The sequence below is a fragment of the Nuphar pumila genome, chromosome 17, assembly GCF_984573655.1.
Source record: "Nuphar pumila chromosome 17, dmNupPumi1.hap1.1, whole genome shotgun sequence".
NCBI classification, from domain to species: domain Eukaryota; kingdom Viridiplantae; phylum Streptophyta; class Magnoliopsida; order Nymphaeales; family Nymphaeaceae; genus Nuphar; species Nuphar pumila.
In genome coordinates, this window is record NC_143265.1 from 24,629,368 (window position 1) to 24,643,128 (window position 13,761).

Below are 13,761 nucleotides of genomic sequence, written 5' to 3' on the forward strand. Positions count from 1 at the left end.
GAGGAGGGGGGGGGGGGTAGCTACCTATGGTTACCGGCGGCGAGTCGGCAAAGGAGAGGGCGAATACGGCGGGTCACCGATGCTAGCACGGACGGTTGTCGACTGCCACCAAGATAGTTGTCGGAGAGCCGTTCACACGATCATCGACCGAAGGGTGGAGGCGACGGAGACTAAAAAGGGCAGAGAGGGAAGAGAGAGAATCAGGCGAGGGAAAATGCCCTCGCCCGAGACACCCGTGCCGTTATAAAAAGGGGGGTGTATTGGCTTCTCGAAAGATCGAGAAGCCGGATCCGGGCTGGGCTCGGATCCGGTATCAACGGCCGACCGAGAGACGTGCCTGGCGCGTGTCCGACACGTGTCGTACTCGTTTTTTTTTTTCCCGAACATTACATCCGCGAAATTTTATTGCGATTAGACTCATGCATACAATTCAGGGTATTTATCCCTTACATCAGCCTCTGGCTCCCAAGTACACTCATCGATGCCATGATGCCGCCACCGAACCTTAACAAAAGGTATCGTTCTTGATCTCGTTACTCGCTCGCAACGATCAACAATCTCTATCGACTTTTCCTTGAAGGTTAGGTTATCACGAATATCCACGTCGTCAATGCAAATAATATGGGATGAATCGTGGACGTACTTCCGCAACATGGACACATGAAATACGTTGTGAATATGAGCGTATTGCGGGGGTAACGCCACACGATGGGCTGTCTTACCTATCCGCTCTAAAATCTTGAAAGGTCCAACATATCTGGGACTCAATTTTCCCTTCTTTCCGAAATGAAAAACACCCTTTGTCGGAGATATCTTAACAAACACCAGATCTCCAACTGCGAAGGAAAGTTCTCAATGACGATGGTCGACATAACTCTTTTGCCAGCTCTGAGCAGTACGAAGTGTTAAAATATTATGTCTCTTTTAACTGTAAACTGAAATACCCATCAGGGGTATTTCAGTCCTTTTACTCAATAGGTGTCTGTCACCCTAATGGGCTAACATTTTTACTTTTTCTTTTTTTATTTACTTTTGCTTTTTACACTTTTTTCTTTTTGACTGTTGTGAAAGGGACAACTCCATATAGCTGTTGGAGCTGCCCCAACAGTCACAAATGTGACCGTTGGGTGCAGCTCCAACAGTCATGTTGAGCTGCACCTGTGGCTTCTTTTTGCATTATAAATAGGCCTTAGTGGCCCTTATAAACATATCCTTTTTTGTGAGTGCATATGCAATATTGTAAAGCCCCTCTTGGGAACTTATGAATTGAAGTTCATTTTGTTTCATGCTTTTGTGCATGTGTATCCGTGCCTTCGTGCACTTGTGAGTGTTCTCCTTTGTGCCTTTGTGCACTCTTTGTATTTCTTGTATTGTGGTGTTACACACAATCTTTTTTTGTAGAGATTTTCACATGGTATCAAAGCAAGGTTGTTTGGAGAAAGAAATTGGTGTGATTCTTCTCAATATCAAGTGCCTCGAAAAACGTGCCTTCAACTTTTTGGTGATTGGACTTGAGGCTCTTCTTCATTCAATATTTTAGAAGATTACTACAACAAGAAAGATTTAATATCTTATTGTGGTACGTATTCTTTTCTTTCTTCTTTCTTATCTAATGGGTGAGAAAGACTGCCATTTTTCTCTTGGTTTCAAGCTAAATGACTCAAATTATCATGTGTGGGCTGGAAATATGGAAGCTCACATCAAAGGGAAAGGGCTTTGGGGTTACATTCAAGGCTCGATTCCGGAACCCGAGTCTAAAATTACTTTGGTTAAAGAAGGGGAAATCAAAATCCTTGAGGGAGATGAAAGAACTAATGCTCTTGAGGAATATAGTAGGAAACATGAGGAATGGGATATGAAGAATTTCAAGATCTTGTCTTGGATTTTCTCTTCCGTTGAGACAAGGATTAATGCCAACATTATAAAGTTTAAAAAGGCTTCTCAAGCGTGGGAGTATCTTGAGAAGATGTATACTTCTAGGGACTTGTCCCATAAGTATTATCTTCAAAAGAGAGCGTTAACTCTTGTTCAAGGTGATATGTCTATAAGAGAGTATTTTGCAGAACTCTCTTCAATTTGGGATGAGCTTGCCATGCTTGAACCCAAGTGGAGTGGAGAAGCCATAGAGCTTCGTCATAAGCAATTAGAAGAAGACCGATTCTTCAATTTTTTGAATGGGCTAAGGACCGAGTTTGAGCAAATAAGATCTTGTCTCCTATCCTCTTTTACCTCTCCTCTTGAAGATGTCTTAACTAAATTAAGTGGAGAGGAAACCCGTATGAGCATTAGCAAGCAAAATCCTAGTGTGCTTGCAATGTCCACAAATCAAGAAGAATGTGATGGTGTTCATGTCGTTTCTAGACCCGGTAACAATTTAAGAACATATAGACCTCCTCATTTTAAGAATCAAAATCAAGGAGGAAGAAGAGATTATAGCAAAATCTCGTGTCACTTTTGCAATGAACCGGGTCATATCAAACCGGTTTGCCCAAAATGGAAGAAATTTCTAGCAATGGCAACTACATCTCAACCATCCAAAGAGGAATCTTCAAAAGAAGCTCTATCTCTCAATCAAATTGTGGAGGCTCTTCAACCTCTTCTAAAGGGAGCTATTTCCGGTGCCGCCGTATCCACCTCTTCTCCTCCAGGTAAAACTTCTTGGCTCTTAGATTCGGGTGCATCCTTTCATATGACCCCAAACATTTCATCTCTTTCCGAATATTCTAAAAATGTGTCACCTTCTTTTGTTTCGACCGCGGATGGTACTTCTCTAGAAATTAAGGGAATTGGAAATTTTAAAACCCAAAACTTCTTTATTCCAAAAATTAGACTTATAACAAAATTAAATTTAAACTTGCTTTCCGTTTCTCAACTCACGGACCTTGGGTGTAACATTCAATTCTCATCTAATAAATGTTTAATACAGGATCACCGGTCTGGGAGATTGATTGGGGAAGGCTCTAGGAAAGGAGACTTGTACTATGTGGACTTTCTTCAAATTCCTAAAAACATCTTTTGTAATGTGGCCCAACATAAAGACATAAATGTTTGACACAAGAGACTTGGTCATCCCAACATTACCAAGTTATCCTATCTACATTTTGTTAAAGATCTTTGTAAAAATACTTTCTCTTGTAATGATTGTATTCTTGGAAAAATGAGAAGTATATCTTTTGAACCAAGAACTATGTTTAGTACTAAACCTTTTGAAATTATTCACTCGGATGTTTGGGGACCGGGACCTGTCATATCCAAAGGTGGTTTTGCTTACTATGTGATTTTTGTGGATGATTTCTCATGATATTGTTGGATACATTTTCTCAAACATAAGCACGAAGTTTTTCATGTTTTAAAACATATCATATGATGATTAAAAATTAATTTAATAGTAATTTAAAGATATTTAGGACCGATTCCAGAGGTGAATATCTCTCTAATGAGTTTAAGAAATATCTTGAGGATTGTGGCATTGTCCATCAAAGATCGTGTCCTAAGACCCCACAACAAAATGGTTTGACCGAAAGAAAGCATAGGCATATCATTGAAACCACTAGAACCCTTCGCATTTCCCAAAATATTCCTAAAAATTTTTGGGCCGAAGCGACTCTTGCTTCCGTCTATCTTATCAACCGACTTCCATCCAAAAATTTAGATAAAATTTCTTCCTTTGAGATTCTATATGAAAAAGAACCTGATTATAATAGGTTGAGAGTTTTTGGTTGTAAGTGCTTTGTTCTTACCGATAAAAATGATAAACTCTCACCAAAAACCATTCCTTGTGCTTTCCTTGGCTATTCGGAAACTCAAAAAGGATTTCGATGTTATGACTCTAAGAATGATAAATTATATGTTTGAAGGAATGTAACTTTTTTGGAAAATGATACTGGTTTTGAAAAAAATGAATCTCATTTAGAAAATGCCGATTACTCCTTTCTTTTTGACCTTTTATCTAAGGATGATGATATCTCTAGTGATGATGAATCAACATATAATAGTGAAAATGAAATTGTTGTGATGAACAATAACTCTAACCCTTCTACCCCTCAAGAAGAAAATGTATCTAGAGAACCCATCACTTATTCGCATAGAGATAGAAGCACCTTTAGGAGTGCTATTGAACTTTATAGTGAACCTAGTAAGACTATTTCCACTCATGATTCTCATCCTAGGAGAACTGAAAGAACTAGAAGGACTCCCTCTAGATTCGTATCTTTTGATTCTTTCTCTCCTAAATATCGAGCTTGTTTGAGTGCCATTCACTCTTATTTTGAACCAAAATTTTTTGGAGAAGCCAAACAATGTACTGAATGGAGAGAAGCCACGGAGAGTGAACTCAAAGCTCTTAAGAAAGCTAATACTTGGGAATTTCAATCTCTTCCCAATGACAAGAAAACTATAGGATGTCGATGGGTGTTCAAGGTCAAGACTAAGAGTGATAGTTCTCTTGAAAGGTATAAGGCTCGTCTTGTAGCTAAAGGGTACAGTCAAGAATATGAGATTGACTATGAAGAGACATTTGCTCCAGTAGCTCATATGGTTACTGTCAGATGTCTTATCACCATTGCTTCAATTCGAAAATGGAATATTTACCAAATGGATGTCAAAAATGCCTTTTTAAATGGAGATCTTAATAAAGAAGTTACATGGATGCTCCACCTGATATGGAAATCCCTAAAAACAAAGTTCTTTGTCTTCGTAAAGCTCTTTATGGACTGAAACAAGCATCCAAGGCTTGGTACGATAGGTTTAACAATGTAATGACTGAAAATGGTTTCACTTCATGCTATACTGACACTGCATTGTTTGTTAAAAAATTTGATGCAGGGATTGTTATATTATTATTATATGTTGATGATATGTTAATAACAGGTGATGATATCAAAGGAATCAAGAGCATTAAATCTATTTTGACTTCAAAATTTAAAATGTCAGACTTAGGATTTCTGACATATTTTTTGGGAATTGAGGTTGCCTATTCTCAGAGAGGCTATTTTTTGTCTCAAACTAAACTTGCTTGTGAGATTCTTGATAGATCAGGAATCACAGATGACAAGGTCTGCGAAACTCCTGAAATAGTAGGTTCGAAGATGAAGATTGATGATGGGATTCTCTTAAAAGATCCCACACCTTACCGGCAACTGATTGGATCCCTAACGTATCTCAGCATTACCAGGCCTGATATTTCTCATGTAGTACATGTTGCTAGTCAATTTCAACATGCACCTACTACAGTCCATATGAGCGCCATCCTTCGCATCATCAGATACATAAAGGGTACAGTAAACAAGAGAGTATTTCTATCTTCTACGTCTGAATTCAGTTTAATTGCTTATACTGACTCTGATTGGGGAGGTGACACAAATAACCGTCACTCCACCATTGGTTTATGTATTTTTTTAGGTGAATCATTAATCTCTTGGAGATGCAAGAAGCAGCAAAAAGTATCGCTTTCATCCACCGAAGCTGAGTATAGAGCCATGGCATCTACTACCATGGAGATTGTTTGGATTCGCAACTTGTTGGAAGATATGAATATTCAAGTTCAAGTGTTACGCCCCAAAATTTCGACTTGTGATTTCGAAAACTTTATCGAAAAACCTTTCAAAAATTTAAAGTTTTAACTTTTAAAAATAACAGCGGAAGACATTTAGAAATGAACACAAGTCAACAATTCTGGGTACGTTAGCTGAAAAACCATCATTCACATGTACAACAACTTAAAGGAATTTAAGAAATAAGGCAATAGATTAAAATCTGCAGTTTATTACAAAATGAGCATTTTATTCCAAAGTTCAATAAATCTAAGAAAACTCCAAAAAGTCCCAGAGCCAAGCCGCCAGCAGAAAGAAGATGAATCTTGATCCACGTTGCACCACGCCATCGGCCGCCAGTGAAGTCCTACTCCTCACCTGCCCATGAAATGGGTCAGTTTCATAACAAACCAGTAGGTGCACGAACAGATAAGCAGAATGAAAATAAAACAGGACATTCATGAGATAAACAGTTATGATATTTAAGCAATTAAAGCAACTTTAGTCTATTCTAACAAATGTAATAAGTGCAAAGAGTTGTTAGTTGAAGCAGTGTAAGTCTCAGTCATCTACAACTATTCATGAATATATTCTTTAAATTCTGATATTAACTGGCCTGTGGGTACGCACAGACGCGAAACGTAGAAACAGCCGAGACCGATCCGGGGGTTTATTATGTCAGGTGTTTTCATTAACCCGGATGGCTGACTGAGTTTGCTCCTAAGGGGATGGTCAGTGACCAAGAGAGTAAATCCCCAAAGGCATTCGTGGCCCATGGATGCATCCAACTTCTGCAGAAGTGCCTGGGAGTTACCACCTAGGATAATTTATGGTAATCCCAATTCCCCTAATTCCGATGACTGGGGAAAACCGAGTCTTTTGCCCGTGGGGTGGTTGTTAACAACCTGTCCATCGGAGTCTTTGTACCATCCATCCTCTCCCTTGATGAACCGTGAAGATCGGATGGGTACGACGGGGGTTTCTTAACCACCGCCCCATCCTACATGCTCTGGTCCATTAGACCCACTTGAGCATCTTGCCTGTGAAGACGAATGGTCACCATTTATGTGATCTCAGCATTGTGCTAATTGCACTCATCGAGGTTGCTACAACCTCATTATCCCACCTTCGTAACCCACATAGGACGTACTTGTCCAAAAGTACGATCGTACCTTCCTAGAGGTACAACTACGATGAGAGGGCAACATAATGTTTTATGATTCTTTTGGTTCATGCATAACATGAATTGCTCTCTGAGCAGAGGGGCCTGTGGAGGCCGGTATTATCTCATGGATATCAATAAGGAGATTCTTAATCACTTTGAGGTACTGAATGACCTCCCGTACTATTTGTATCATACTTATCTTCAGGTCTAATTACGAAAGTAAATTTGTGGGTTCTCGATAGATAACCCATCACAAGGTTTCATAAATGTCTGTATTATGCTTGGCATGCTCGAATACTAAGAATCAAGAAGTCGCATCCAAGATTCATCAGGCAATAATCAATAAGGCATTTATAGTAACTTATAACAGTGAGCAAGGCGAAAATACAGGAATAAGGTCTTTCTAGCAATGAGTCTACTCGTAGAGCTTCAACAATAAGCATGAAATTTCAAAAGAATACAGATGCAGAAACACAACACAGATAATCACCAGTTAGGAAATTCTACGAGTGAGAATGCATGCCAAATAAACTATTCTATCACAAAATCCTTATAATTTTATTTCATTCTTACAAACCCATCGTGCGACTTTCCCCTACCTCGAGATATCGTGCAGCTGCGTGCGTCTACGCGTGTAGATGATACGAGGCTCAGGCCGCGGAGCCAGAGCGGGGGTCCGATGCGAGGTCTGCAACAATGCTACTTTAATTATTATGCAGAGAAGTAGAAAAACAAGTCTGCCGATAGGAAAAGAGAGAGACAGCAGGGGTGTGCCCCTGCTGGCCGAAAACAGACAAGCGACAGGGGACAAGCCCCTGCCTGTCGACAATAGCGGGGCGACATGGGATGAGCCCCTGTCAAAACATAGCGTGGCGGCAGGGGGCCAACCCCTGCCGACAGCCACCAAGTGGCAGGGGCTGAGCCCCTGCCAACAGCATGAAGTGGCAGGGGCCGAACCCCTGTCGACAGCACACGGTGGCAGGGGCTGAGCCCCTGCCGACAGCAATGAGATGGCAGGGGGCCAGCCCCTGCTAAAAGCACAGGACGGCAGGGGCCAACCCCTGCCGACAGCAAGAAGTGGCAGGGGCTGAGCCCCTGCCGACAGCAATGAGATGGCAGGGGGGCCAGCCCCTGCCAAAAGCACAGGACGGCAGGGGCCAACCCCTGCCGACAGCAAGAAGTGGTAGGGGCTGAGCCCCTGCCAACAACACATAGTGGCAGGGGCTGAGCCCCTGCCGACAGCAAGAAGTGGCAGGGGCTGAGCCCCTGCCGACAGCACACAGTGGCAGGGGCTGAGCCGCTGCCGACAGCAATGGATGGCAGGGGGCCAGCCCCTGCCGAAAGCACAAGACGGCAGGGGCCAACCCCTGCCGACAGCAAGAAGTGGCAGGGGCTGAGCCCCTGCCAACAACACACAGTGGCAGGGGCTGAGCCCCTGCCGATAGCAAGAAGTGGCAGGGGCTGAGCCCCTGCCGACAGCACACAGTGGCAGGGGCTGAGCCCCTGCCGACAGCACAGGACGACAGGGGCCAACCCCTGCCGACAGCAAGAAGTGGCAGGGGCTGAGCCCCTGCCAACAACAAGAAGTGGCAGGGGCTGAGCCCCTGCCAACAGCACACAGTGGCAGGGGCTGAGCCCCTACCGACAGCAAGAAGTGGCAGGGGCTGAGCCCCTGCCGACAGCACTGGACGGCAGGGGGCCCCGTCCCTGCCGAAGGCCACAAGGTGGCAGCAAAAACAAAAAAAGAAGGGGGTGTCGCAGGGGCCTCAGGTCCCCTGTCGGCCCTCCGGCGAACCCCAGCGAGAGAAGGGGACGACAGGGGCCGCGTAGGTCACCTGTCGGGGCCCCGATGGCACAGGGAGGCGGTGGGAGGCCGCGACAGTGGTTGTGAGCCGCCTGCCGGCCTCCCGGCGAGGTGACAAGGAGGGGGGTGAGGAAGAAAAGAGGGAGGAGAAAATGGAAGAACGGCGTACCTGGGAGTGGTGGCCGGCGTCGGCGGCGGGCGCAGCAGGGAAGGAGACCGGTGCGAGGGGGAGGAAGCTCGAGAGGGGAGGCGTGCCTCCCCTCGCCCTCCTGCAATGCTCTTAAAGAGCTTGGGGGGTGCGATGAAAGGGGAAACCTCGGTGGGTTTCCCCAATCTACCCGAAAACGAAGGGGGAGAAGAGGGGGCGGGGGGTGCGGCGCTCGGGATCCTGCGTCAGGTTACTTAAAACCCTAAAGAAAATGGGTCCGGACCCGACCCGACCCGGCCCGGGTCCAAAACAAATTTTTTTTTGTGGTTTTTACATCAAGGGCCCACAAAATTATGTTGTGATAATAAAAGTGCAATCTAAATTGCCAAAAATAACACATTTCATGAGCGCACGAAGTATATCGAGATGGACTGCCACTATGTTCGTGAAGAATATTTAAGAAAAACCATTGACCTTCCTTATGTTATATCAGAATATCAACTGGCAGACTTCTTCACCAAGGCGTTGTGTTCTCCAAGATTTAACTTCCTTCTTGGCAAACTTTCGGTCGTGACACCCTAAGTTTGAGGGGGAGTGTTAAAATATTATGTCTCTTTTAACTGTAAACTGAAATACCCATCAAGGGTATTTCAGTCCTTTTACTCAATAGGTGTCAGCCACCCTAATGGGCTAACATTTTTACTTTTTCTTTTTTTATTTACTTTTGCTTTTTACACTTTTTTTCTTTTTGACTGTTGTGAAAGGGACAACTCCATATAGCTGTTGGAGCTGCCCCAACAGTCACAAATGTGACCGTTGGGTGCAGCTCCAACAGGCATATTGAGTTGCACCTGTGGCTTCTTTTTGCATTATAAATAGGCCTTAGTGGCCCTTGTAAACATATCCTTTTTTGTGAGTGCATATGCAATATTGTAAAGCCCCTCTTGGGAACTTATGAATTGAAGTTCATTTTGTTTCATGCTTTTGTGCATGTGTATCCGTGCCTTCGTGCACTTGTGAGTGTTCTCCTTTGTGCCTTTGTGCACTCTTTGTATTTCTTGTATTGTGGTGTTACACATAATCTTTTTTTGTAGAGATTTCCACACGAAGACGCTCCCGAATATGTTGTACTTGCTGAGTATAGTGCTGGAGTACGATGGGTGACTCAAGCCTTCGCTCACCTACCTCATCCCAGTAAACCGGTGCTCGACATGGCCTCCCATACAAAGCTTCGTAAGGAGCCATGCCGATACTCGCGTGGTAGCTATTATTGTACGCAAATTCAGCCAAACATATGTGAGAATCCCACTCTCCATGCCAATCTATCATACAAGCTTGCAACATGTCTTCGAGGGTTTGAATAGTGCGTTCTGACTGCCCATCAGTTTGATGGTGGAAAGCTGTGCTAAACCTTAGTTTAGTGCCCAAAGCTTGCTGAAGTTTCCCCCAAAATCTCGATGTGAACCTCAGATCACAGTCAGATATGATAGAAGTTGGCACTCCGTGCAACCGCACGATCTCCCGGATATACATATCTGCAAGACTGTCCAGTGACTCGCCGAGATGGAAAGGCAAGAAGTGCGCTGATTTAGTGAGTCGATCAACTATCACCCATATCGCGTCGTGCTTTCTCTTCGTTTGAGGCAACCCGACAACGAAATCCATAGCGATATCTTCCCACTTCCATAACGGGATCTCCATCTGTTGCATGACTCCACCTGGTCGCTAGTGCTCGATCTTAACCTGGTCGCTGGTGCTCGATCTTAACCTGCTGGCAAGTCAAACATCTAGACACAAACTCTGCTACCTCACGCTTCATGCCGCTCTACCAAAAATTCCGCTGCAGATCCTTAAACATCTTTGTATCCCCGGGATGGATGGTATACCTGGATCCGTGCGCTTCGGTCAAGATTTCATTCTTCAGGACAGGGTCACTAGGGACCCAAAGGCGATCTTTGAACCAAACACTACCGTCCCCCTTAAGACGGAACGAAGAATCACCCTGAGCCACACTAGCCTTTAACCCTTCGTAGCATGGATCAATCCTTTGCCCGACAATAATCCTGACAGACAAATCCGGAAGAACCACGAGATTTGATAAACGCAATGAACCCGTTAAAGAAATGAAAGGTTTCCATGAGACAAAGTCCTCGATCATTTTCCATTCAGCAGCAATTCGAGCCAACGTCGCTGACGCATATTTAGATCCTTTTGAGAAAAAAGGTATTTGAGACTTTGGTGGTCAGTAAAGGCTTCGAACTGCACACCATACAAGTAATGCTACCATACCTTTAATGCAAAGACTACGACAACTAACTCTAGATCATGCGTAGGGTAATTCCTCTCGTGCGGTTTGAGCTGGCGAGAGGCATACACTATCACCCAATCATTCTCCATAAGGACCCCACCCAGGCCCATGCCTCAGGCATCAGTATAAATCATGAATCCTTCCTGACCAGAAGGCAAGGCCAGGATAGGAGCAGAGGTAAGTCGCTCTTTCAAGGACCGAAAACTTGCCTCGCAACTATCGTCCCAATCAAACTTGGTCTCTTTCTTCAGCAGCTTGGTCATAGGCTGAGCAATCTTGGAGAAATCCTGGATAAACCGTCGATAGTATCTAGCTAGCCCAAGAAAGCTTCGAATGTCGCGCACATTTTTTGGTTGTTGCCAGTTCAACACAGCATCAACCTTCGCAGGATCTAAAAACACTCATTTTGAAGTGACGTACCCCAGAAACATCACCTCTTTGAGCCAAAACTCGCATTTGGAAAACTTGGCAAACAAACGCTCCCTACGCAAAGTCTCTAAGACAATGCGCAAATGATCCCTATGCTGCTCCCAACTCTCTGAGTATACCAGGATGTCGTCAATAAATACGATCACAAAAGAATCCAAGAAAGACCTGAATACCCTCTTCATAAGGTCCATAAAAGCCGCTGGGGCATTAGTGAGTCCAAAAGGCATAACAGTGAACTCAAAATGCCCGTACCGAGTACGAAAAACCGTTTTTGAAATGTCGACTTCCTTGATCCGGAGCTGATGATATCCGGATCTAAGATCGATCTTGGAGAAGACCCTAGCTTTCTGCAGTTGATCAAACAGATCCTCAATACGCGGTAATGGATATTTATTCTTGATCGTGACCTAGTTGAGCATCCGATAGTCGATGCATAACTTCGATGATCCATCCTTCTTTTTCACGAACAAAACAGGGGCTCCCCAAGGTGATACACTAGGGCGAATAAACCCCTGAATCATAAGCTCCTGAACTTGCTTCTTGAGTTCTTCAAGCTCCGCAGGCGCCATACGATATGGGGCCTTCGAGATGGGTGCAGTACCGAGTAACAGATTAATACAAAACTCACCTCTTGGGGCGGAGGAAGACCCAACAGCTCTTGTGGAAAAACATCTGGGTAGCCACTTACCACGTCCAACTCGCCAAGGGAAGTCGGTGCCGCAACCGGTTGAATAAGATTCACTAGAAAAGCAGAACATCCCTTCCGTAAGAGGCTCTGCGCCTTTAGTGCTGAAATCATCTTGGTCTCACGCATCGATCGCGGAATCCGAAATTCCACCTTCGAAAAACTTGGAGGAGACAGAACAATCCTACCCTCGTGGCACAAGACCTTGGCATGGTATTTGTGCAAGCAATCCATGCCCAGGACGACGTCGAATTCGGACATCTCGAGCAAAATGGCACAAGCCAGCAAGTGCCGCTCTGCCACGACTATGTCTAATTCCGGCAAGTAGGTGACGCAAACCGTATTCTTCCCAATCAGGTTGTATACATCTAAGGCAAAGTCTAACCGAGATACAGGCAATTGCAATTGTACAACAAAACTTGCAGAAACAAACGTGTGAGTGGCACCACAATCGAAAAGAACAAAAGCTACGCGATCTGTAACTAAAATCGTACCTTGCACAAGATCTCCCTTAGTCAACTGTTCGGCAGTAGCTGCGTAGACTCGTGCAGGTGCTCTCTTTACGCCGCTAGTCTGAGGCTGATCCGATTGCGTTGACAGTGGTGGCTGCTGCAGGGAAGGCTAGGACGCACCACTGGCCTGCTTAAAGTCGTTTGTCGCCTTCTTGCGGCAATCACGAATGTAGTGGCCCATCTTGCCACAATATAAACAGCCACTCGTCTCGCGGGGACAAGGCTGACCCACATGCAACCTCCCACACCTCTTGCAAGCTCTACTACGAGGTTGCCGCGGCGGAGGACGGTACTGGTTCCGTTGCCTCTTGGCCGGGGGACCCGATAGTTTCGCTCCATCGATTTTCACGGGCAGAATCGGTTGCTTATCTTCCTCGATTTTGACGAGCAACAACAGTTGCTTGGCTTGAACGTGAGGCTGCACCTTCTTCCGATCGCCACCAGTCGTAGGTGGCCTCCGAGTCTGAGTGCTCTTTGAACGCTCCCGGTCATCATTGAGAAAAGTGGCTGTTTCGACAACCGCCGATAGGGTTGTAGGCATGCTAGTAAGAACTCGGTGTCTGAGTCCTTCCTTCAGGCCCCTAATGAATTTTCTCGCCCGCTCGCGCTCATCTTGGAAGAGGTTGGGGCAGTGTCGCTCCAACTGTTGAAACCTTGCCGCGTACTCATTCAATGTCAAGCTGCCCTGACACAGCTCCAAGAACTCAATCTTCTTTTTCTCCCTTGCATGAGGGAAAAAATAATTGTCGAGAAACGCCTTTTTAAAAGTCTCCCAAGGCACCGTGCCCATGCTCGAGAATCGTATTTTGCGTGTGTTATCTCACCAAATACATGCCCCGTCCTTCAAACGAAAGGACCCATACAAAGTCTTTTTCTCCTCGGGAACTGAGAGGACGTTGAAGACTCGCTCGATTTCACTGACCCAATACTCTGCTGTATCTGGGTCTACGCCACTGGAGAAAATCAGAGGGTCCAACTTTAGAAATTTCTCGAAATGGACCCCCTGCGCAGGGGCCTGATTTCTCTGTGCAGTATCCTGATTTCGGATCGCTTCGGCCAACGCGTTGAGAGAATCCATAATGAATCCCCTGCGTTCGAGCCCGTCTTCCGTCAAATCCTCGTCTGATTGTCGTGCCATCCTTGAAAATAAACATAATGTACAAGCCAGAAGACACCAAG

General features: G+C 44.9%; 2 protein-coding genes across 4 annotated transcripts in view; one reads left to right on the top strand and one right to left on the bottom strand.

Moving 5' to 3' along the window:
• The window catches only part of LOC149811810 (rab GTPase-activating protein 22-like), a 131,723-nt gene that overhangs the window by 66,508 nt on the left and 51,454 nt on the right, over positions 1-13,761 (top strand). The window lies entirely within an intron of this gene.
• On the bottom strand, positions 11,070-13,372 carry LOC149811811 (uncharacterized). Its single transcript, XM_089992929.1, has 4 exons — positions 12,703-13,372; positions 12,014-12,450; positions 11,435-11,732; positions 11,070-11,347 (listed from the first exon to the last, which is right to left on the bottom strand). The coding sequence occupies exons 1-4, from the start codon at positions 13,370-13,372 to the stop codon at positions 11,070-11,072; spliced, it is 1,683 nt and encodes a 560-aa protein (XP_089849055.1).